The 24,907-nt window shown below is 34.3% G+C and overlaps 1 protein-coding gene across 2 annotated transcripts in view; it reads right to left on the bottom strand.

The window, feature by feature from the left end:
* Window positions 1-24,907, bottom strand: part of ACVR2A (activin A receptor, type IIA) — a 90,802-nt gene that overhangs the window by 8,875 nt on the left and 57,020 nt on the right. The window contains exons 3-9 of one of the 2 annotated variants that reach the window (XM_008574580.1): window positions 21,607-21,716; window positions 21,258-21,412; window positions 10,438-10,461; window positions 6,169-6,312; window positions 3,750-3,893; window positions 2,475-2,620; window positions 715-829 (exon numbers count right to left, since the gene is read on the bottom strand). In XM_008574580.1, the coding sequence (XP_008572802.1) occupies window positions 715-829; window positions 2,475-2,620; window positions 3,750-3,893; window positions 6,169-6,312; window positions 10,438-10,461; window positions 21,258-21,412; window positions 21,607-21,716 (838 nt within the window). The remainder of the gene's footprint in view (window positions 1-714; window positions 830-2,474; window positions 2,621-3,749; window positions 3,894-6,168; window positions 6,313-10,437; window positions 10,462-21,257; window positions 21,413-21,606; window positions 21,717-24,907) is intronic. The other variant, XM_008574581.1, reaches the window with a different exon arrangement.

Genomic DNA, 24,907 nt, shown 5'->3' on the forward strand with positions numbered 1-24,907 from the left:
AAACAAAGGAACAGCTGACCAGTAATGTGTATGATTTGAAAGACAGATGATAATGCCAAAGCCTGAATCATTTGGCTTTGTAGAAAATGTCACCTTTCAGGTTTAACTGGTTCTGCTGATTAAAAGGTAATCTTGTAGGAGTGAAAACACCTTTCCCAGCCTCACAGTTTCTCCTTTGACCCTCCTGAAGGTTCTCATTGCTGATACCTCTTCGTGTAGACTTTAACTAGAGTTAGACACCTCACTCAGAGCTTTACGAGCGCTCTGAACTCTGAAGAGAATTTAGAAAAAGTTGATTAAAGAGTATGATTACTACAACTGTGGAAAAATGGGCAAGGTATCTTAATACACTTTAGCAAGAAACGTGACTGATTATTCTCCCACTCCTCTAGGATGGTGAAAGAATCAACAAGTTCATTATTAAGTTAATACTAAGAACTCCCTAAGGATGAGGTCTATTAAAAGGTGTTGGATTCTTCTTTGATCAGTTTTAAAAGAGGAATCCTATGATGTCGAAGGGTTGTTTTATGAAGTGCTTGATCTAAACCACCTGAGTCCTCTACCATCCTATGAAAATGTCATCTTTGGAAAATTCAACATATAATTCTTTATTAGATGCAGACTTAATCACCATCACAATAATTTTAGACAAATTCAATCCTGAAATATGAGGCATACTTATTTTTTCTTGCATTTTATAATCATCATCCTTACCTGTCCATGGGTATCACCTGCAGACTTTCCAGCCTCAAACTTTAACGCCAACCCAAAGTCAGCAATACAAGCTGTCAGATTGTTTTTCAACAGCACATTTTTACTTTTGATATCCCTTGCAAATAGAAAGATAAAGGTTTCAAAGTAAGTTTAAACAAGTTCTTTTAAAATTTTTTATTGGAAAGTGGGAGAATATGTATGATATAAAAAGAAAAGTTATTTAAAAGTATGAAATGCAGAGAAAGGGAGAGGGAGAAAAAGCTTAAGCGCAGCCTCCACATAGCCTGAAACACAAGAGTACAGTTATACAGTCCAGTTCATAACATGGACAGTATGAAGGAACCCTCTCCATAAATCAGTTTTATAAAGAACTGCCATTTCAAAAACACATGTTGTCTATGTCTACCTACCAATCATAAAATTGCTGTTTTATTGCTGTTTTTTAAAATAAGAATGATTTCTGAGTTTATAGTTACAAATTCCCACAGAAACTGAAATTTAAAAAAAAAGAATTTTCAAAAAATAGCTGAATTGAAGACTTTTGCCTATTGGCACAAACCTACATTTTAGAATGGTCCCTTACTGTAGTGGTTCTTCTATCCTAGTAGAAAACCATCTCTAGGAATGTGTTACATAGAAACTTTCTGCCGTAAGCATACACTGCTTTAGCGAGATCCTGGTGTTCTGAAAAGGGTAACAGTTTTAAGGGATAAGATACCTCCTCTATACACTTGCCTCAACTGGTTCATCCTAGAGATTATTAGACCCTAGCTAAATATATCTGTGCCATGACCAATGGTCAGATTTCTGCGTACAGACACACAGACCAAGAGTGGGATAGAAGAGGGACGGGTAGACAAAACTGCTACAAAACCCAATCAGTCTTTGTCTCAGAAGACTTTCAGGGTCCCTATTCCTGATAACCTTTGGGGACTTTGAAGAGTTAGTTCCCTATACAGCTAGGAAGGCGCATGTTACGAAGATGAGAGGAAAGGGAGTTACTTCTGAGGTAGAAGTCATTTACGGTTTGCAAAATTAGAATCTATATTAGAAGTAGATTTAAAGTAATGCCTCCCAGCAACATAAAACACCTGGTGGCACTCAACTAAATATTTTTTTAAATGAATGAGTTAATGCCTACTTTTAAAACAACCATCTTTAAAATGAATACAAGATAACAAACTGAATCCCATGTTCACAGAAGTTAAATACACGGCAAACTAAATCACAAGTTTAAGGAAAATTTTTCCTTTTGAGGGTATGACAATTGTTGGGTCTAAGTACTATTTCTTCACAATTTCAGGACAATTGTTTAAATGATTCTTCCCTCTACTTTAGCTCAGGGTAAAGATCATAAGGTCATTCAAAAACAAGTAAAGAAGATATTCAAAGTCTCTCCTTAATTAAATCCTCTATGCCTATTTATAATCATCTTTAAAGTAAATCTTGTTTTGAGGTAAAACAAATTTTTTTTTCTTTGAAATAAAACATACACTTTCATTCTCAGCTGTGCTTTCCAGAAATGAGACAAATTAAAACATAAGTAGGTAATTAAACTTTACTAATGATGTTAACATATACATTATCCAAAATAGTTCCTGGCCAATCTCAAAGCTAATTTAAAACACATGAAAATCAACTGCCTTACAGAGCATGACTGGATAACTAGGGGAAAAATAAATTTTACCCCAGGGGGTTAAAAATTTAAATAATAAACATATACTGAATTATCTGGGAAAACAAAATAAGTTTGGCTCTACCTGTGAGATATGGCAGGTTTATGGCCATCTTTTAGTCCGGGTATATCTTCGTGTAAATATGCCAATCCTCTAGCCATGGTTTCTGCAATATGACACAGTTCATTCCAAGAGACTACATTGGCCTTAAGAAAGTCTGACAGGGAACCCTAAAGAAAGGGAAGGGAAAAAAAGGATGCTTTTTACAAAAGCCATACGTACATGTAGACTTTTCTTTTTACCTAAGAGGTTATGGAAGGCAACATCTTTCTTTTCAATGCAGTATAATATCCAAAAATCAATTTTTCTGAAATGGCTCAAATTTCCTTCTAATTCACATTAATAAACATTTGGCCAGAGAAGAATACCATTGATTTTTAAAGGTTTATTACAGGAACAATTTCCCCCAATTTAGAAGGTAAAAGTTTTTAAAAAATAAAGTCTAGCTGAAAATCTAAAGTTCTAGAAAATATTTAAAAAGTTAAAATATACTGACTACAGAGATGTTATATCATAGGACCAGGAGAACACAAAATTGTACCATACAAACTTCCTCTAGAGATTACTGTCATACTTTTGTTCAAGAATTAAGAGATGTGAAAGTGCCACTTACATCTGACAATGCTGAAACCAATTACCAAAAACACAGTATCCTACTTATTAATGGTACTTTCATACTAAACCTAAAAGTAGAAACATTGAGGAAAACTAGCAAGGGCATTTTGGTGATAATTACCCTGCAAGTTAGTGCCAGATCAAAGTTCAGATAAATTTCCTGACTGGTTTTGTCACTAAGCTAGATTGATTTAAAATTTCCTTTTTCTTTTGGCAGCTGGCTGGTAACAGGGATCAACCCTGGATCTTGGTGTTAACACCTCCATGCTTTAACCAACTGAGCTAACCAGCCAGCTCTGAGTTAAGGTTTTAATACATAAAATGCAATTTGAAAAAAAATGGGTCATGTAATCAAAATGGATTATAAATGAAAATTACTAACCATTGTCTACACTGAAATAAGTATTTGTAAGTGAAGTAATTATAGCACAGGAAATCAAGGATAAAAAACTGGCATTATAATAGAGAATCAGGTTAAAAATTTCCCATCTTTGCTCTTTTATTAAAATAAGTTAGTTTTTAAAACCAATGCTTATTTAAAGTCATTTGTATTTTCAGGTAGAATATTAATCAACCACAATAACAAACTATCTCCAGAAAAAATAAGTCTGAGGGACTTATAGCCAACATGAGATAGGTAGAAATCACTGAGTTTACTAAATCAAAATATTAAGTAGTTTTTACTTTTTCATGAAATGCTGTAATTAACCAAAGATCCACATCAACACTGTTGCCTCGTTTTTCTGCACCAATGAACTGTAGTATGTTCTCATGCTTCATTCCAGGCAAACTATATACTTCATATTCATTTTGCCATGACTGTTTGTCCTAGAGTTAAAAAGAAACAATAGTAAGAATGCAAAGAATACAGGTAAATAAATCACGACTAAGAGATTATTCAAATAAGTGCTAAAGCAAAACAAAAAAATGAAGCTAAGTATTAAAAGATACTTTAGTTTAGTCCTGGTTTTTAATAAGAGAAATCTCTGACAACGGGTAACCATTTCATACTAAATGCCTGCCCTGTTACATTCCCAATCCCTTAAAACACACTTTTCTGTGTTTCTAGTTTATAAAAACACAGGAGTTGATCAGAAATGCTGCACTTCTGTATCTTACAGTGGCAACACATTCTGCTTACAAGTTATTACAAGTATTACACTGCAGTTTCATCATGGTGTGAAGTTACTTGTGTTGCTATTCAGAACAATCTCCCTGAAAGATGAAATGCAGGTAGAATGACTTAGTCTAAATAGAAAACATTTTTTTCCCCAAAAGACTAACATATCAAACATTTTTTTAAAAAATATGTTTAGCATACCCTTCAAAAGTAAGTGAGAGAGCAAGGAGCATAAATATTCAATACATAAAACACCATATATTCATTTGTGCCTGCAAATAATCCATGTCTACTACATAACTAATCATAAAAGATTAGTTTATTTTCAGTATGAAAGGACAGTGGAAGGAAGTGGCAAGTACCATAAAATAACAGTTAGAAACCCTCTGGATCCAAACTATCTAAGATTAAATCCCTGTTCTCCCACTAATCCTTGGCAAGTTACACAATTATTCAGTTTCCTCACTAAGAAAAACAGAGATTGCAGTGTCTGTCTCATAGGGTTTTTATAGTATATGTTGTATTATATGTATATATGGGTAATATGAGGGGGTCTTCAAAAAGTTTGTGGAAAGACTTGTATTATCTTTTTTTTTTTGTCTTTTTCCGTGTCCGGCAACGGATCGCAACCCTCAGTATCGCCCCCGTACCGGACCGGGAACGGCAACGGGATCGCAGCCCTCGGTGTTGCTCCCGCGCCTCGCTCAGCCAGTGAGCGGGAACCGGTCTGCATGTGGGATCCGAACCCTCGGCGGGAGCGCCACCGCGCTTTCCCAAGCGGCGCACTATAGCAGTGCGCCACCGGGCCGGCCCAGTATTATCTTTTAATTCTATTTTTCCATGAACTTTCTGAAGTACCCTCGTGTGCTCGTATGTATATGTATTAGTGAGTATTCATACACAGAAGGCATCCCTACCTAATACAAGAAAAGCACTGAACAAAATGCTAGCTTCTGTTGTTGCTGTTACTCTTAAATTAGTGTCATCGAAATGTCTAATTTTTAAGCTTCCTCACACACTGAAATAACTTCTTCTTTGATCTTATTTATGAATCTTGTTACAACAGAATACACTTTCTCTGAGAACTAAAATGTAGTTCACAGTATCTGCATTGCAACCAAAAAAATAAAATAAAAGTAATAAACTTCTTCACAGACTCTATGAAACAGGCTTTGGAGAAGGCTAAAATCTAAGTATATTAAGACAAAGAAACCACTTGTGTGATAACCTTGGAATAAGAAAGATCCACTGTCTAGGTGCAGTGGTATGGAGCCTGTATCACTAAGTCCAGCCAGGACCTCAGTACCAAGGATGTCGTTAGTTGCAGGGGTATATATAAGTAAGAGACAGGGAAGATGGAATCTTCGTAACTCCATACCACCAAATGAACAAAACAAAAGAATAGCTCAGAGGTGCATTAGACCAGGGTTTTATGAGAAGTCCAGCCAATTTTAAAAGAAAAACAATTCAACAATACACCAATTATTCTTAGTCTTGATTCACTGCCTCTGAAAATTTGCCAGACAAAAATTGAAATGATTACATAAACACTCAAAAGAGAATGAAAATAAATTAAAGTCTGGTAATATACCTTCCAACAACAATTCTAAAACAAAGCACGCTACTCTTTTAGTCTTGTTTGCTTTTTCTGATGTCAAAGGGGTATTAAAATTTAACTACTCAGACAATGAAGCTTTTTTTTTTTTTTTTTGGAATCCTCATTCGTATTTAGCATTTCTGTAGAATTTTTACTGATAAAAGATCTATACAATCATTTATTGTAATTCCACCACTCCAAATAAACAATTGTTATACTAACAATTCCATTTCTCAGATGCAAAGGCAGACATAAAAGGACTAATTGCTTTTTCCAATATCACAAAGAACCACCTTGTGTTTTCAAACTGTTTCTGAGTTACAATGACTTAGCCAGTTACATCTTTTAAAAAATATATGTAGCTGAGAAAACCACAGTAAACATACCTGTATTGGAAATATTTTGACAGCCACATATTCATTAAGCAACTGGGCTTTCCAGACACAACCAAATCTTCCCCTTGCTTTCACTTCTAATAACTGCAGTGGCTTCAAACCCAGTAATGGAGAAGGTGGGGGTGGTCCTGGGTCCTACAAATAAGCAATAATAATACTGTGAGTAAGTAGAACATGATACATATCGATTCTAAAAATGAGAAAAAAGTGAGTATACCGAAGAATCAACTGACAGAAATGGTAAACACATATGGATGACATTAACTTCAATCCTGTCAGAACTGAATTCTCAAACACTATAATTATCTACAGTGATCACAAGGCAGGCAACGTGAATTAAAGAGTTTTCATAATAACATTCAGCCCTACTGCTATATACATACAGCAGGAAAAAAGATTCTAAAATCTTTTTAATCCAGTCTCACTAATTTTTCCCACTATGATTTTCTGAACTTTAGAATACTCCTAACAGTATTTCATTGGTTTCGTTAATACTTGCTTAGAGAATGAGGATTTGAAAAGTGCCTGAAACAGCAAATTATGGCAATAGCTCAAAGAATCCCTCTCTCCCAAATCCAGTACTTTCTCCAATAACTTTAAACTTTTTCTTCGTTAATCTTAGAAATACCCATAGTCATTCTTAAAAACATTGTGGGTAGGTCTATCAAATGCAAAGCAAATCAAAGAATATATGTAAGTTGGCTAGAGCCAAACTGTTCTGTTCATTCTAACTCTTCAACATATTAACAATTCATCCCTTTGCTTATAACTATTTCCCAAAATTGGTCTGAGATAAAAATTATTTGTGTTCTGGGGCTGATTGGCAAAGAAAGTACAAATAAAAATCCCAAAAAGCAGCAGTCATCACAGTGGGTAACAACGTATGGTAAATGAAAGAGAAGTGCACTGTAGTTAATTTTTTAAAGATAGAGCAAATAGTATATAAATAGGAGTACACACTTAGAAATCAATGGGAATCCTCCCTATACAAAGTAGAATGACAACCCTTCACTGAAAGCATTCTACCAGTTCATTATCGGCAACTAAAGCAAGATATAGGAAACCTTTTGGAAAGCTTCCAGAGAAAAGCAATAGAAATGTTTCACAGGCTGCATACCAAAGCAAGTATTATGAGGAGGAACTAAAATTTCTGGGGCAAAAGCAATGGATATGATGACACTGAGTGGCACCTCAGACACCTGGAAAGGGTTATGTCACCCCTAGATCAATGCACCTCCCTTTAATTTTTCTTCTCCTCTTCTAATTCTATCTCCTTTTCTAATGCCTCAAAGACACTTAGTGCTCTCTTTAGGCATCATTCGGCCCACTGATGCCACTCAGGAATTTAAAAGTTTACAACTACATTAGAAAGCTCAATAATAGAAACACTGCAAGATATTAAACAGGAAAAACATGCAATTTCTTCTAAACTAAGGTAGACAATTTTTATAAAATGGCTTGAGAATTCCTATTTTAAAACATTAAGATAAAATAGAAGACTTCCTATGACTCATTTCAAATTCAGATATTTATATATATAATTTTAAAAAGGTCTACAAACACTGCTTTTCCTTCCCACATTCAAAACATGAAAGGTTAATGCTATAGGTCAAATGTGTCCCCCAAAAGTTTATGTACTGGAAACTTGATCTCCCTTTTAACAGTGTTAAAGAGGGTGGAAAATCCAATTATGGCATTTGAAAGGTGGGACCTTTGACAAGTGACTGGATCGCAAGGACTATGTCCTCATGAATGGACTGATCCATTCATGGAGTAATGGGTTGTCATGGTGTGGTTCTGATGGCTTATAAGGAGAGCAAGTGAGAGGGTAGGCTCTCTTGCTCTTGCTCATGCCATCTCTCACCATGTGATACTCTGAGCTGCTATAGAGAGTCACCACCAAATAGAACGCCCTCACCAGATGCAACCCTGGACCATGAACTTCCCAGCCTCCAAAACTGTAAAAATTAAATTTTGTTTCTTAGTAAACTACCCAGTTTCAGTTATTCTGTTACAAGCAACAGAAATGGACTAATGCAGTTAGAAAAGCGAGTGTTTCTGTTAGTGGAGGGACAGGTCAAGGAGGTCAGATATATATCTTATAGGAAGGATGGACACTCAAGTACAATTCTCAGCAGGAGGAGACACAAGAACCTCTGGAGAGTTTTTATTAAAACTATGCCCTGTCTACCTCATTCTTCAACTGATTATCTCTATCTGCAATAAGAAATTCTACTAATAGTAGGCTGCTTTAATGAATGTGTAGGGGTGGGGGTTCAAAACTATTCTATAGGCAAAGAAAAGTATTAAGTCCTCAAGGTCCAAGAATTATTGTGTAACTGCATAAAGGAATAATTAAGCTAACCAGAAAAAGTTAGAAAGGTAGAGTTTTCAAGGGCAGAAAGCTGAAGAGGGAAAATAACCTGGTAGAAAGTAAAACAGCTGTGAATTGAAACCCTAAGATTTTTAATAACTTTTTAATAAATTGGCTAATAAAGTTTCTCTAGATAACATGCACATTACCCATTCTCTGTTCTAAAGACTGCCAACCACATGGATATGATTCAATCTATAAAACAGGATTTAGATGATTTAATCCACATCTCAAATTAAGAATATGCTAGCAGTTCAAATTACAATTTTAGTATACTAACTTTAATTTTAGAAAACATATAATTTTCAGTGTCTATGTTTAGAAAAAATGATCATCAAATGTTTTCCAAATGCACAGATAAACTTCAAAGTTCCCATAAGTTTCCAAGGCTCTTTCCAGCTAGTTTCTAAGCTACCATTATTTCAGAAAGAAATGTTAGATCACCCTCCTAGTATTACAATTATTTTCAATATTGTATCATAACAGTGAGAAAACATGCTGTTGTCAAAATTACTTAAAAGTAAAAAGCTTAAATTAAAAAGAACACTGGCCAATTTTCAAAGGGTAAGAAAAAAGGTCTAGAGAGGTACATTCCCGTAGAGTGTCAAAACCTTTAGAAGTAATGTGTTTTTAAGTGTAATTTTAAAATAATATTCTTTAATACTTAAAGAATTGGGTACAAAAATAAGTAACTTTTTAACACAATTATAAATCTATGTAAAATCTGTAACATTTACCGACATACCTTTTTGCTTTTAATGAAAATTACCAGAATAAAGCTTTGAATGCATCTCTAACATCTAGGTTTTACTTGTCCTACAATCTAATATTAAAAATGATTTTCAGTTTATTGGCATCATTACGGTAATTTGCCCACAAAAAAACTCAATACTTCATTCTAGGAAAAAAGATTTATACCTTTAAAATATATGAACCCCTGGGAAGATAAACTCTTAAACATCATAAATGACAGCAACATTCTGATGTCATCCATAAAGCACTGCTTTGTCCTACTACACAGAAGAACCACTTGGGGGGAAGGGCAGAACTATAAGGACTTCAGAATTCCTGACAACCTTCCCCAGTTTCCATTTCTCTTGTACTAGCCATGCTATTTTACAAAACTAAAAAGATATGCACTATAACATAGCTATGATTACATTTCTTCTTTATGCATTTGCACGTGAAAATTATGGCATCAGAAGACATCATGTTGAGAAGAAATTTTGAAATGACAATAACTGGTAAAAAAAAATCTTCCCCCCCCCACTAGCCAATATCATTACTATAACCAATATCCGAATGAATTATTAGAGTCATCTGTGATCATTTTACTTATTCAGGGTCCTCTATTCGAAGGGTGAATTCTAATCTAATTATAGCCTTAAACCTCCAGATCATCAGAAGTTATACTTTTGTAGCTAGTTAATTTGCTAGAGGTCAAAGATGAAACTACGTGAAAATACAGCTTTCACATTAAAAGATAATGGGCTGGACCAGAAAGTCAGCCCCTGTTAAAAACGAGCACATGCTGATATTTACACTAATGACATACTGTAAAAATTAACCAATAGAGGGTTTTTAAGGCTAATGAAGCCATTAAGTTTAACTTCAAATCGACTAAAATAATTGTTTCTATATTCTACCTTAGATGAGTATAAATATTGCGAATAATCCTTTAAAACAAAAAGCTGTTACTATGTATGTCAAATCAATTGTGTTTTCAATACTAAAAGTGGGGAGCAAAAACCTTTATAACATAAATGCATAAACTATAATAGGATGCACAGTAAAGCAACAATGACGACAAAAATCTAAGGACAAAATGTTTAGTATGCATCCACAAGAAGTTCCACAACCATAAAACAAACATCAATGCATCTTACCTCTATCATTATATGAAAGGCGTGCTTGTGAAGAAAAAACACAGGCAAAAGAAATTACGATTCATATCCAGAATGAAATGAAAAATGACACATCAGTTACAAAAGTGAAGGAAAGAGAATAATGATTTAGCTTTTTAGAAGTTGGCAGTGATCCGATGTGTTATTAAAATGAGGACTGGGAACACTTTCCTTATAAATAGAGGAAAGCAATATCAAAAAAACCTCTCAGACATTACTTCTCAGATATGGGTTAGTAAACAAATTCTTGACTCTAATGCAACCCCAAGTTACCTGATCCAATGAACTTCAAGCCAGCAAATAAAACCAAATCTTAAATAATTATTTATTTTTCTAAGAGGTTCTAGAGTCTAAACTATAAGAGTAAAACGATCAATTTAATCGAGGATGTTATGAGTTGGAATTTGTTTCTGGACACCAGAGGGCAGTATTGCCTTTAACAAAAACTGGATAGCAGCCCTGAACAAATTCATACATGGTTAGAATAATTTTCTCAGATGACACTTTTTGACAGTTGTCTTAAGAACCTCTAGAATTTCCCTACTCCTGAACTTTTCACTCTCCTTTCATGATAAACAGTAGAATCATAATGGTGAGACAGAAAGATGTTTCTAGTGACTATGTGAGTGTGCAACATAAAGAACATGGATACATTCTAGCAAGAAAATGAGACAGGAAGAATGAGATTATCAGAATCAGGTAAAACATAGTGACAGACTTGGCCTACTGTTAACCTACTTGCCTGGCCACATCGAGGTGAAGAAGTTAAGCAGTGGTAGCCCTGGGAACAAGTATCCATACACACTTCCCAGTCTGAGGACACTCAGATAGTGATAGAAAACAAGATTTTCAATTTTCCAGTCATCCCGAAGTAGGTATGAACCTGATTTTAAAATTAAAAGGGATACTGTCGCCAGTGTTAAGGAAGGCTGTAAATTTCTCCAATAGATGGTCATATTCCAGGTCCCAATATTTCTATAATATTTCTACATAGAACAACAGCACTGACACAAAAAAGAACTAACAACTCATTTATCTGTATCGTTGTTTAACTGAATTTTTCTTCCTTCTTGATTTTATTTGTGTGATAATAATTCAGGACTATTTATAATCATCCAAAAGGCTGAGCCAATCCTACTATCAAAACATCTTATCAATACTCCAAAGTAAAATTCATCCCTTGAAAGAAATACATGCCAACTGTGAATAACTTCCCAAGGCTCAAGGATCTCTCGGATCTTGTTTAAATACAGGTGCTTTCAGAGATAAAGATGCCACCATACTGACACTGTGCAAGGAGGTGCTATCCCATGCAGCTTATCAAAAAGTATATCTCTGCTCAATATACTTCGCAATGAATGACATTAGATTGAGCTATAAAATGACTCAAGCTAAACAAGAAACACCAAAAATAAGCCTCAATGGATAAACTATGTGACAAAATAAGAAGGGTCAAGAGAGAATAAAAAAAATTAATTCACTGAAGTACATAAATAGATTTAAAAAAAGAAACAAGACAAGTATATCTTTGCTTATTAACTTCTCAGTAAATAAACATTAGAATAAGATGAACCAAGCAAAACAAGAGACACCAACAACAGGTCTCAATGTATAAATGATGTGACAAAATAAAAAGAATCAAAACAAAATAAAAACAAAAATGCACTGAAATATACAAACAGATTAAAAAAAACCGTTTGGATTCACAATATGGAAAATGTAGCTTGAATATTATACACTGTTAATTGTAGGTAACAGAGAAAACTGAACCAGCACATTTATGTCAAGTAATTAGGTTTTTGATGAGAAAGAGATGCTGCTTAGCCCTTAAGTAGAAAAGAAATTACTGCCAAATATCTCCAATTTATTCATTCAACAAACATTTACTGAGTGCCTAGTTTATGCCAGGCACTGACTACCTATGTTCTCATGAAGCTTAAAGTAGTGTGGGGTAGAAAGACTAATCAATGATTCACATGAATAAATGCATAATTATAAACTAAGAGCCATAAAAAGAATGTCACTACCTTGTGCCCCTGTAAAGAGAAATCTGACTTACACTGGCAAGTTAAATAAGAGAAAATTTTCCTGAGGACAGAACCCTTGAAAAACGAAGTAACTGCCAGAGGGAGATAGATGAGGCAAAAAACAGTACTGGGATACAGCCTAGATGTCTGACTTATATAACCACATGGACAGTGGCTCCGTTTACTGAGAACCAGGTCTGGAAGAGATAATCATTACCCTAGTGAGTGCTTGGAGACATCTAAGTGGAGATATTTAACAGGCAGTTAGATATACAGATCTGGAACAAAACAAAATCCTTCCAAAAATATAAATCTTTGTTTATATATTACAAATAAATATGTATGTATGATATATACTATAAATTTTCTTTTATTTACTATTTAAACCATTCCAAGATATATCTATATCTCTAACTATATCTATATCTAGACAGATACAAAAATAGATTTTTTTTTGGACACTTAGGACTATAAAAAAGAATTAAGGTCCACCTACCCAAAAAGTATGAGAAAACTGACAAAATCTGAAATTTGTATCCTTAGTCATCTAATTATCTTACATTCTAAGAAATTTTACAATTATTAATTTTAAAAAGACTATTGCTGTGCAGAATAGAAACAGAATCTATAAGGAAATAATATAGTATGTGTCAGGGCATATGTTTCTGAGCTAGGGTAAGCAAGACATACAATAATAGATTCAATAATATTGACACTGTCAAATACATAGCCATGATTCTATCCAATTAGATCTTCAAAATTCCTTATTGATGTATCATATCAACTCCTACTTCCTGCAGTTTCTCTCATATTACTCCTCCTGAAAGCAAAGCAAAGAAAGACCAAGGTGGATGAAATGAGGATTCTGTATATGCTCCCCAAGAAGCAGTCAGCACCTCAGGGTAGCCAGCACTAGGGTTAAAAGACTGAAGGAGATATAGGCATGCCCATTCCTTTTTTGGTTTCCCCTCAAAAACACCACGTATATGACTGGCTATAAAAGAAATTTTGTTTAACACTTGTAATCTGAAATCTGACGCTAAAAAAAAAAAAAAAAAAAGGAAAAGGACCATGTTATACACAAATAAACTGTGATGCGGCCGGCCCGGTGGCGCACTGCTACAGTGCGCCACTTGGGAGCGCAGCGGCGCTCCCGCCGAGGGTTCGGATCCCACGTACAGACCGGCGGCTCACTGGCTGAGCGAGGTGCGGAGGCAACACCGAGGGTTGCAATCCCGTTGCTGGTCCCGGCCCGGTACGGGCGTGACACTGAGGGTTGCGATCCGTTGCCGGTCACGAAAAAAGACAAAAAGGAAAAAAATAAATAAATAAATAAAAAATAAACTGTGATGTGGTAAAATGGCTGTTTATTGACAAGGCTATATATACTCACTATAAAAACTATTTTAACTGTGATTTATGTACTGTGGTCTCTATCTTATTTAGTTTTTATGGACCTCACCTAATTGTTTATTGAAATAAGCCATCCAATCAATGGAGAATAATCCTGAAAATTAATGTCCAGGCTTTGCCACTCACAGTAGGGTGACTCAAAGCCAAGTCACTTCACCTATGCATGCCTCAATTTTCTTATCTATAAAAAGGACTTGATAAAACAGAACCCATATCACGGGGAATTGAAAGATTAAATGAGTTAATGTGTAAAGTGCTCTGTATAGTGCTTGATACAGTACTAAAAATGAAATCTTTTATAATATAAGTTAATTTCAAAGTATTAACTTTGAGGTGTATTAACAATAGTTTCAATAAAAATGATTCTTTTTGAGTTCAATTTTGAAGTTGTTACTCTGTTAGCAATAACAGCTAACATTTATTGAGCACTTAACCTTAGCCCAAGCATGCCAGATGTGGCTCCTCTTCCAATCGCTATAGAACTGGAATCAGAGATTTCTCCTTTCTTCCACTCTTGGCCTAAAATTGCTGAAACTCCCTTCTTACTCTCATTACCCTTCATTTCCAAGCTGCAAAGTCCACCAACCAACCAATTTACCTGTTTTTATGTTCACCTACATATTAATTGTGGGCTCCAGAAAGGCAAGCAAGGACTGTCCCTGTGCCCCTTTTATTTTACGTCCAGCATAGTACCTGGCACACAGGAGGCACTCAAGCATTAGGTGAGCGGTTAAGCAAAAACAAAAAAGCCTGTACACTCCCCAGCCCATCTGCTACAAACAGCTTTCACTAACAAATGGACTTTTTCATTTTTATTATCTTAAGTTAAAAGAAAAAGATTTGACACTGATGAAGTAGCTAGAAACAAAGAAAGAGGTCTAGGATGAGGTCCAGGAAATGAAGAATATAGAGAAAAAGCAAACTCACTTCCTTCTACCTACTACCTCCTTGCCAGACAAGAAAAAAAGGAAAAATTACATTCTCTGGACTATATGCATCAGTCCCATTTGTAAACTGGCAGATGAGGCCCTGCACAAGCCAAAGGGAAAGTGAATTCGAGATTTTAAAATTTAAATGGAAGCCACTCTTAGAAATAAGGTGCTTTGATAAATTTTTTTTTCCTTTTTTTTTGTCTTTTTTTTCGTGACCGGTAACGGGATAGCAACCCTCGGTGTCACGCCCACACCGCGCTCAACCAGTGAGCGGACCGGTCTCTATATGGGATCCAAACCCTCGGCGGGAGCGCCACCGCACTCCCAAGCGCCGCACTCTACCGAGTGCACCACCAGGCCGGCCCCACTTTGATAAATTTTAATGTGCATCTTTAACTTGTTTTAAGCTGTTGATAAAGCTTGAAATTTTTTTCCTTCCCCCCTTCCTCCTTTTTTGCTTTTGGACATGAAATTTTAGCCAATCTCCAAGTGGCCCTATCTGAGCGTTTGTAAATATAATAAATTAATTTTTTGTCAGGCTGCATGTCTATGGATAATTTATGATACTTTTCCCCACAATTAATTTAGAAGTATATATAAAAGTAAGTTGTAACTTAGGTTACCCATACAAAAATAATTACACACCAAGGTGGGACACAGAAGAAAGAACACCTATAGTAGTACAAAAAAAAAAAAAAAAAAAAAAGATGCTCAAGGGTAAGCATCATATCACCATATTTTAAACATGCTAAAATAATATTTGTAAAATGTAGGTTCTATCTCTTAGCAGAAACCTAATACAAACTCTAAACTAATTTCACATTGTACCTTAAATATAAACATACACAATTTTTATATTAAAAAAAAAGAACTTTTGGTACTTCATGAGCTTACAATCAAGCTCCATTAAATTTCATTTAAAAATACATCATTTAATCAAATGAGATAGATTTAAAATATCAAGATGAAAAGCTATCCTCTGTATACTTAGAAAAAGCCAGTTGTAGAAAAACATTTTATAGTTCACAGATGAGGGGAAAAAAAAGTATATACTCAAACAAATGAGATTAGAGAAAGGTGTCAAAAGACACACACCAAACTGTTAAAACTGGTTATTTCAGAAAAGTGATAGAAAAAGGGAAAAGGGGAGGAGCAAATGATTTTTGGGGGGGGACACACTTCTTTCTGTATAATTTGTCTTGATATATAACAAGCATGTATTTATAATTAACTTTTTAAGTAGAAGAGAGTTTAAAAAGAGAGAGCAAAAGAGAAAAAGATAGATTCATAAACTCCAACCACTTAGCAACCAACATATTTCAAGGTGTATTTCTATGGATGTAATATTTATTTTATAAATATAACAATGTTAGCATATTAAATACTCTTAATAACATTTAGTAAATTTTCCCTGCATTCTCCCCAAATAAGGAAGCAACATACTTTCCCAAACTGACTTGGCCGAATAATGTTATCCTATCACTTCGGTGTCTTACTAATTTTAAATAGGTGCACGTACATACTCATGTTCAAGAGGAAAATCCTACAAAGCATTTTTACAAATCAGTTTCTCAGTGGATAGTAATTTGATATAGCATGAAATGACAACCTATTATTACTTTAATATTAAGGTCAACAGGGCTATTCTGTATACCCAACTTAGGTATTAGAAGCCTTTAGTTCTTATCAAACCTACACCTAGACAAAAAGTCATGACGTAAAAACTGAATAGGCTCATATCATTTAAAAAAGTATTAATGTTGCAACACTAAAGTGCTATTTATATAGTCTTTAAAAGTGAACAAGAAGCTAACTTCATATCTTTATAAAGGTAGGTCATTTCTAGTCCCTAAAATTCATTTTCTTATCAAGTGGTATTTTTATCAACACAAATACAGATCTTGTAAACAGGAAACTTAAGCTCATATAGAGTTATGAAAGCAATGCAAACAGTTTTACTGAAACCACATTAACTATAACCACAATAAGACTTCTTAATAATAGAGTCCATCAATTCCCTCTTATTCATGACTCACTGTCACTAGAAAAACCAGTTTGCATTCAGTTTACTCACTGCATATTACAACAGCATCTTCCCTACTGAAAGTTTCAGCACAAGCAAAAGAAAAGTGACCTGGGTAATGCAAATTGATAAGATGCTTCAGTCTGTGATTACAGAAAGAACTGAATGTCATTCTTTTATAAAAGCCTGAAATACTTCAACTTATTTTACACCCCCCCCACCCCAAATACCATCTCAAGATTTATCTCAAGGCAACGCTCTAAAGCACCTGAATGTCTATTAAAAGGAATCCCTGAGCATACTGCATTACCATCTCAGTATAACCCTAAATGTGACAAACTCAACTCGGCAACTCAGTATTTATAAAATGGTTATTACGTACAAACACTGGGTAAGATACAGTAGTGATTACAATACATATAAGCTTACAATGCAGTGAAAGAATAGAACTTGTACACAAATTACTATGTGCCCTTCTCAACTGGAGTTATTCATCTGAATCACACACAACAGAAAATTACTTGAGCGCTATTTTCTCAATTAGTTCAAGAACGGTACATACCTAATACAACTCTAGATGCATGTAACAAATGGCTTAGGATGTAGTAGAAAGAAAAAATCAGAAAGCAGACAGTATGGAAGACCTCATGTCATGCTTCAAACTTGGTATTCTTTGTTGTGGATCACTGGGAGCCTTCAAATATTTTAAGCACACAAGAAACATAATCAAACATGTAAAATGCTATTCTAGCAATAGTACAGATGAAGCGAGAGAAGTGGAAGTAAGATGACCAACTATGAGATTACAGAAATAGTTCAGCCTCAGGTGTGGTGATGTCCTAACTACAACACAATCAGTAAGGATGAAAAGGACAATGAACAGGACTTAGCAAATGACAAGGCCAAGAAGAGAAATACAGGCTTTCATCCAAGATGAGCAGGAAGAAAATGATACCATGAAACAATGGGAGAAACACACTAGTTATGAATTATAAAGAAATATAATGGCTCCAATTTTTAAAAAAACACAAACTGCTTTTTTCTATGCCTGTTAACTGTGCTAGCTTTATTTTAGAATATTTTTTATTGGCTACTAAGAACCATAATTAAAGGAAAGATTTCAAGGTAGTTATATCCTTACATCACTTCTTCAGGATAAAATACTAACAAAATCAGACAGAATTCTAAACAACTTGATGTCTTAGAAATAAAAAGTGCAAGCATTTAACTGCCAGAACTAGCGTATTGATCATGATGAGACCAATGCCTTAGAACAGTTCATTCACAAACCAGCCTTTAGCCAAAACTTTGAGGAACAGTTTTCCTGAGAAAAAGAATGACAAATTTTATGTCATTGTCTAAAAGCATGTAAAGAATTTGGAGGAAAATGTTCCAGAAATACGTGGCAAGAATGTAAGATCTTTCCTAATTAGTTTTGGAACTAAACTTGAAACATGGGGACAGGGATATGGGGTAAAATACAGAAGATTTCAAATGTACAGTAAGTCTCTCCGACCTACTTCTCCCACCGTTCAAAAAATCTTCAAAAACTAATAGGCATTGGCAGTATCAGAAGCCCAGGATTTCTACAACCTAATCACATGTTCATAAATCCTATTCCAGAAGGTGCTAAAAAATTTTTTTTAATGGGAAACACATAAATATGCTCTTCTATGACTTGTTTACTTCCCTTTTATCCTATGTGAGACAATGTTAATGTGAGATGATGTTATTACTCATCTTAGTAGTCACACAAAATATTTAACATACAAAAGCAAGAAAATAAATTAGCCTACAGAATGATTTTGAGATGGCAGGGATGTTTACTGAATTATCTAAAACACCAGAAGCGTCTGCTTTCTGAAAAAAAGAGGCTGAACAGCATAAGCAGTAAGAGCAAAGCTTTAGTGTCAAACAGTTCTTGGTTCAGATTCCAGCTCTGACATTTGTGAGCTTTGCTATGTCTCAATTTCTTTATCTATAAAATGGGGATAATACTACATAAACAACTCCGTAAGGTAAAATTAAATCAGTGCTTTTCACACCTGGCTGGTAACCAGAATCACCTGGGAAGCTTATTAGAAACATATCCCATATTCGGGGTGGTCTGGGAATTTGTATTTTTTAATAAATTCCAAAGATGATCCTTATATACCAGTCTCACAATTTGGAAATAATAATTTAAAAATCCCATTCTATATATTTATAGGCTTTTTACATATTCTTGTAAATTTATATATATGTGTGCATAATATAACTTAACAGCACCCTAGTGCACTATAAATGTTTAATAAATGTTTGATGTAATTATCATTAATTATTTTTAAACAGAAGATAAAACTAAGCCTTTTGTAACAAGATAGCCGCTAGGCAGTCTTGCAGAACTATAGTTCGCATAAACCTCTCACCAAAAATGAGACTTACAACCTGATACCATACTGTTTCAGAGACAGTGAGAAATGACAAAAATGAAGTTCCACATTGACAACAATACCCCTTTTCTACAACAAAGTTTATGACAGAAGGAAAGCATAAAGTCAGGCCGGCCTTGTATTTTTTAAACATAACAAAGCTTGACCATGCCAGGTCATTCCATCAAAAAATCTTTAAATTTATACCTTCTTTTTCAGCAATTCATACAATTGATGTGAATTTATGACAGAGAAATGCAAGTACTAAATAAATGTGTACAATAACATTAACCATAGTAGCAAATATCTAAAACCCACAGAGATAGATGCTCATGGACGATCTCTAGTGCTCAGTTATTTATGAATAATAATGGCATCTTTCTTTTTTAAAAGTAAACCCTTAAGTTAATTAGTAATTCTAAATAAAATGGCCTCACATTTAGTGTACTGAACCCTTTTAAAAATGTCTTAACTACACTTTTGTATAAATATTGTACACAAATCAATTGTTATCTATAAGATTACTATTTTTAAATTCCTTATATTAAAACCTCAACAAATTTATTTATAAATGTGGTTTCCATCTTGCTTCATATCACAAATCTAAGGTAAACTCAGGAAACTATTATAGTACTGAATACTTTCTCTTTTAAATTTAGATACTAAAATAAATTTTTAAAAAGTTACCACTGACAGAAGGTAAAGTGTATCTTATAATTTGGAGTAAACTACACATAATAAGGCAATAAAACTTTTAATTTTCAAACACTTTTTGCAAATGATTTTTAATAAACCCAAACTTAGTTACTAACGTTTAAAAGTTAAAATATTTAGCTGTACAAAATAATATGTTTATCAAATTTACTGAACAAGTTATTTTGCCTTTGGGTTTATATCTTCATGTAAGCAACTTACAAAGATTATGGGGATCAATAATCTATTGCTAACAGATTGCAAGTATTGAGAAAGAAATGTGTTAGGTAAACAAAGCTTAGAGAGGGAAAGAACTGTTTTAGTCACTAAACTATAGGGCTTCACCCATTTTCTTCTATCAAGTTTTAACCATATATCCTACTGGTATTACAGAAACAAAGTTAAATCAAGAGATCCAAAAGGCTGAGGTGATTTGATCTTAAGAGTTAAAAGAAACACAATAAAAACTAGAATTTAGAGATGTCTCAAGCAAGTATAACCAAAGTTATCAGTTTTCCTGGGCCTGTGTATATTAACTACTTCCATGAAAAGTTCTTGTGAAGCACTGGACCAGTGCCAACTGTCTACAAGATAATGAGGAAAATTTAGTGAACTTAATCTGATTACCCACTACACCTATATTTTCAGAAATATTTGGGGTAGGGTGAGTGCAAATCAAGAGAATTAAAAAAGTTTTTAGTCTCCAATACACACCTGATACATTGCAAACAAAAGAATGTACTTGAACTACCAACAACACATAAGAATCGTTGCTCTTCTGTTCCTCTTCCCTAAAACAACATCCTGATGGATATATATTCCTGAAACCTTTATAGGACCTCTTTTCCATACGTTCTTGGTTACCTTCTTGAACCCATTTCCATGGTTAAAAGGGTGTTTTGGCAAGTAGTGTTGAAAAAAACATAAAAATGGAGGAATGGAGGAGAGGATGGAAGGGAAACAAAGAGTTTTGGTATCACTTCTCCATCATTAATTACTTCTCAAGAAGCAAAGAAGGGTGTATCTCATGCTTAAATGTATTAGAATGAAAGTAAAACTCTCCAAAGAAGAATAGGAATGGGAATACCCCTCATTCTACACTACCTTAATCCTTAAGTAAGAAAAGTTTAGGACACAGAAAATTAATAAGTTTGCAAAACTAGCTACAGTCCCCCTGACAATAAACATTCAAAAATTAACTCCTAAGGAAAATAATTTGTAACAACCTAGTCTGTTTCACCATAGTAATATGTCTTAAAAATATAAAATTTAAAACAGTAGAAAGGATGGGACAATAACTTACTTGAGTTGGAACAAGCACAGGAGGGTAGGCCATCTTGTGATGCCTGTATACCCAAAATGCACAAATGACAATCCCCGCAATTAACATAAGTGGCACCAAGGAATACAGCAGGATGTTGTAATAGGGTGGCTTAGGTGTAACTGGATTTGAAGTGGCTGTGGAAAAGGGGAAGGGAAAAATAACTCAGATTTGGTCTACAGAACTCTATAATAAGTATTTATCATATTGCCAAATTTTTGGAAAAAAATAGAATATGAGGAGGTAGGAGTAAATTATTCCATCAACACAAATATACTTTGTTTTCTATCTACTAGCTAAACAAACCTATGTATTTTCCCCATGAACTTACGCTGTGTGACTTCCATCTCCGGAAAGTAAGAAAACTTTTCATTACACATATTGCCCTCACAGCAACAAAAATATACTTCAGGGCTGTCTTTTTTTTCTATACAATCAGTCCTATAAATAAACAGAGGAGAAATAATTAAAATCATATTATTATACTGACCCTACAATGGCTGTTTTTCTTCTCAGAGATAAAAGAATGAATAAGTCATTTATATTCAACTTCAAGATTTTACTCACATCCAGTGATCAATTCTTAAAAGCCAAAAATGTTCCTAGATTCCTATTACTAAATCTCATTCCCCCAAAAAATCTACAACTGATTTTATAATAATCATTTTGATGCCTTCAGACGATTGCTTTAATTTGGTTTCTAATTAGCAATCTAAGGCAACCATCTTTTTCTGTTGTTTTAATTATTAAAAAAGCTTGAAGAGCAACATAAAGTCAATGAAGCTATATAGTCTAAGGGTGCTTTTGCTCACAGGAAATTTAGCTTTCCCATTTCATGAATAAAAAAACTGAAAACTACATATAAAGATATATATTTATATATGTGGGGTGCGGGTATGTACATATAAATACATACATATGCACGCATGCTAAATGATGCAAGCTTATATCTCACAGGCGGAACATATTTCAACAACAGAGACCCATTCTAGGTTTGGGAATAACTTATGTCATTTTTTAATATCAATAGATTTAAATTCTCTAAACTCAATGAACAGGATTGAGATAAGCAACAAGTAGAGAACAAATATGTAATAATAAACATACAGGACCTCGTAACTCAAAAACTAGAATTAGGCTGATCTTTAAAAAAAAAAAAAAAAAGCAGCCTTCTAAATAGCACCTAAGTTACTGAAAAGACATGGATTTAGTCCCCAGAACAAACCTTAATCAACCAGTAAGAAACAGCTGTACCTATTATAAAAAAGAACAAAGCAAACTTTTAAATATTGCTAATAGACATCTGGTGAACTTAAAGACACATCTTACAAATAAACTAAACTTCTGTGATAGTTGTTAGAATAATAAGGTTGAGTTTAGCTCTCAAGTGAAAAGCTCAAGAAATTTCAGGGAGGCAGTAGTTTTAACAAAATCAAACTTTAAAATATAATCTATACCAATATCTATGTAGCAAAAGGTAAAAAGATGGAAGGAAATAAGATCGGAGCAGAACTAAATTAAATAAAGACCAAAAAAATGCAAAAGATCAATGAAACAAAAAGCTGTTTTTTTTGAGAAGATAAAATAGATAAATCTTTAGCTAGACTAACAATAAAGGAAAAAAAAATAGAAGACCCAAATAACAAAAATCAGAATGAAAAAGGAGGCATTACAACTGATACCACAGAAATAAAAAGAATCATTAGAGACTATTATGAACAACTACATGCCAAAAATTTGAAAACCTGGAGGAAATGGATACATTTCTGGACACATACAAACTATCATGACTAAACCAAGAAGAAACAGAAAACATGAATAGACCAATAACAATCAGTGAGATAGAAGCAATAATTAGCAGTCACCTAACTAAGAAAAGCCTAGGACCAACTGCTGAATTCTACCAAACCTTTAAACAGGAATTGACACCAATTCTCTTAAAACTATTCCAAAAAATTTAAAAAGAGGCCATTCTCCCAAACTCATTCTATGAGGCCAGCATCACCTTGATACCAAAATCAGACAGAGATACAACAAAAAAAGAAATCTACAGGCCAATTTCCTTGATGAACACAGATGCAAAAATCCTCAACAAAATATTAGCAAACAGAATACAACAGCACATCAAAAAGATTATACACCATGATCGAGTAGGATTTATCCCAGGAATGCAAGGATGATTCAATATACACAAGTCAATAAATGTGACACACCACATCAACAAAATCAAGGACAAAAACCATATGATTATCTCAACAGATGCAGAAAAAGCATTTGACAAAATTCAACATACCTTCATGATAAAGACTCTCAAAATATTAGGTAGAGAAAGAAAATATCTCAAGACAATAAAAGCCATATATTACAAACCCACAGCCAATATCATCCTGAAAAGCTTTCAGCTATTGTTCAGAACAGGAACGAGACAAGGGTGACCAATCACCACAACAATTTAACATAGTATTGGAAGTACTAGTCAAAGAAGTCAGACAAGAGAAGGAAAAAAAGGCCATCCAAATTGGAAAAGACAAATTCAAATTGTCCCTGTTTGCAGATGACACAATCCAACATATAGAAAAACCTAAAGACTCTACAAAAAACTTAGAGCTGATAAAGAAATTCAGTAAAGGGCCGGCCCGGTGGCGCACTGCTACAGTGTGCCGCTTGGGAGTGCGGCGGCGCTCCCGCCGAGGGTTCGGATCCCACATACAGACCGGTTCCCGCTCACTGGCTGAGCGAGGGGCGGGCGCAGCACCGAGGGTTGCGATCCCGTTGCCAGTCCCGGTCCGGTACGGGCACGACACTGAGGGTTGCGGTCCGTTGCCAGACACGAAAAAAGACAAAAAGGAAAAAAAAAAAAGAAATTCAGTAAAGTTGCAGGAAACAAAATCAACATACAAAAATTAGTAGCATTTTTACACTCCAACAACTAAATAGCAGGAAAAGAAATCCAGAAAGCAAGCTCATTTTACAATAGCTACCAAAAAAAGTAAAATACCTAGGAGTAAATTTGACCAAGGAGACGAAAGATCTCTACAACCAAAACTACAAATCACTGCTTAAAGAAATTAAGGAGGACACAAAAAGATGGAAAGACATTCCATGCTCTTGGATTGGAAGAATTAACATTGTGAAAATGTCCATACTACCCAAAGTGATCTAGATTCAATACAATCCCCATCAAAATACCAATGACATTCTTAACCTAAATAGAAAAACAATCCTAACATTCATATGGAATGACAAAAGACCCCGAATAGACAAAGCAATCCTGAGCAAAAAAAAAAAAGCCAAAGGCATTACACTACCTGACTTCAAATTATACCACAAAGCTATAGTAACAAAACCAGCATGGTACTGGCAGAAAAAAAAAAACAGACAGACAGACAAATGGCCCAATGGAACAGAATAAAGAACCCAGAAATCAATCCACATTCTTACAGCCAGTTAATCTTTGATAAAGGCACCAAGAACATATACTGGGAAAGGACGGCCTCTTCAATAAATGACGCTAGGAAAACTGGTTATCCACGTGTAGAAGAATGAAACTAGACCTATACCTCTCGCCATTATAAATCAACTCAAAATGGATTAAAAATTTAAATATAAGACTTGAAAATATAAAACTCCTA

Source organism: Galeopterus variegatus, unplaced genomic scaffold (assembly GCF_000696425.1).
Source record: "Galeopterus variegatus unplaced genomic scaffold, G_variegatus-3.0.2 Scaffold1067, whole genome shotgun sequence".
Lineage (NCBI taxonomy): Eukaryota > Metazoa > Chordata > Mammalia > Dermoptera > Cynocephalidae > Galeopterus > Galeopterus variegatus.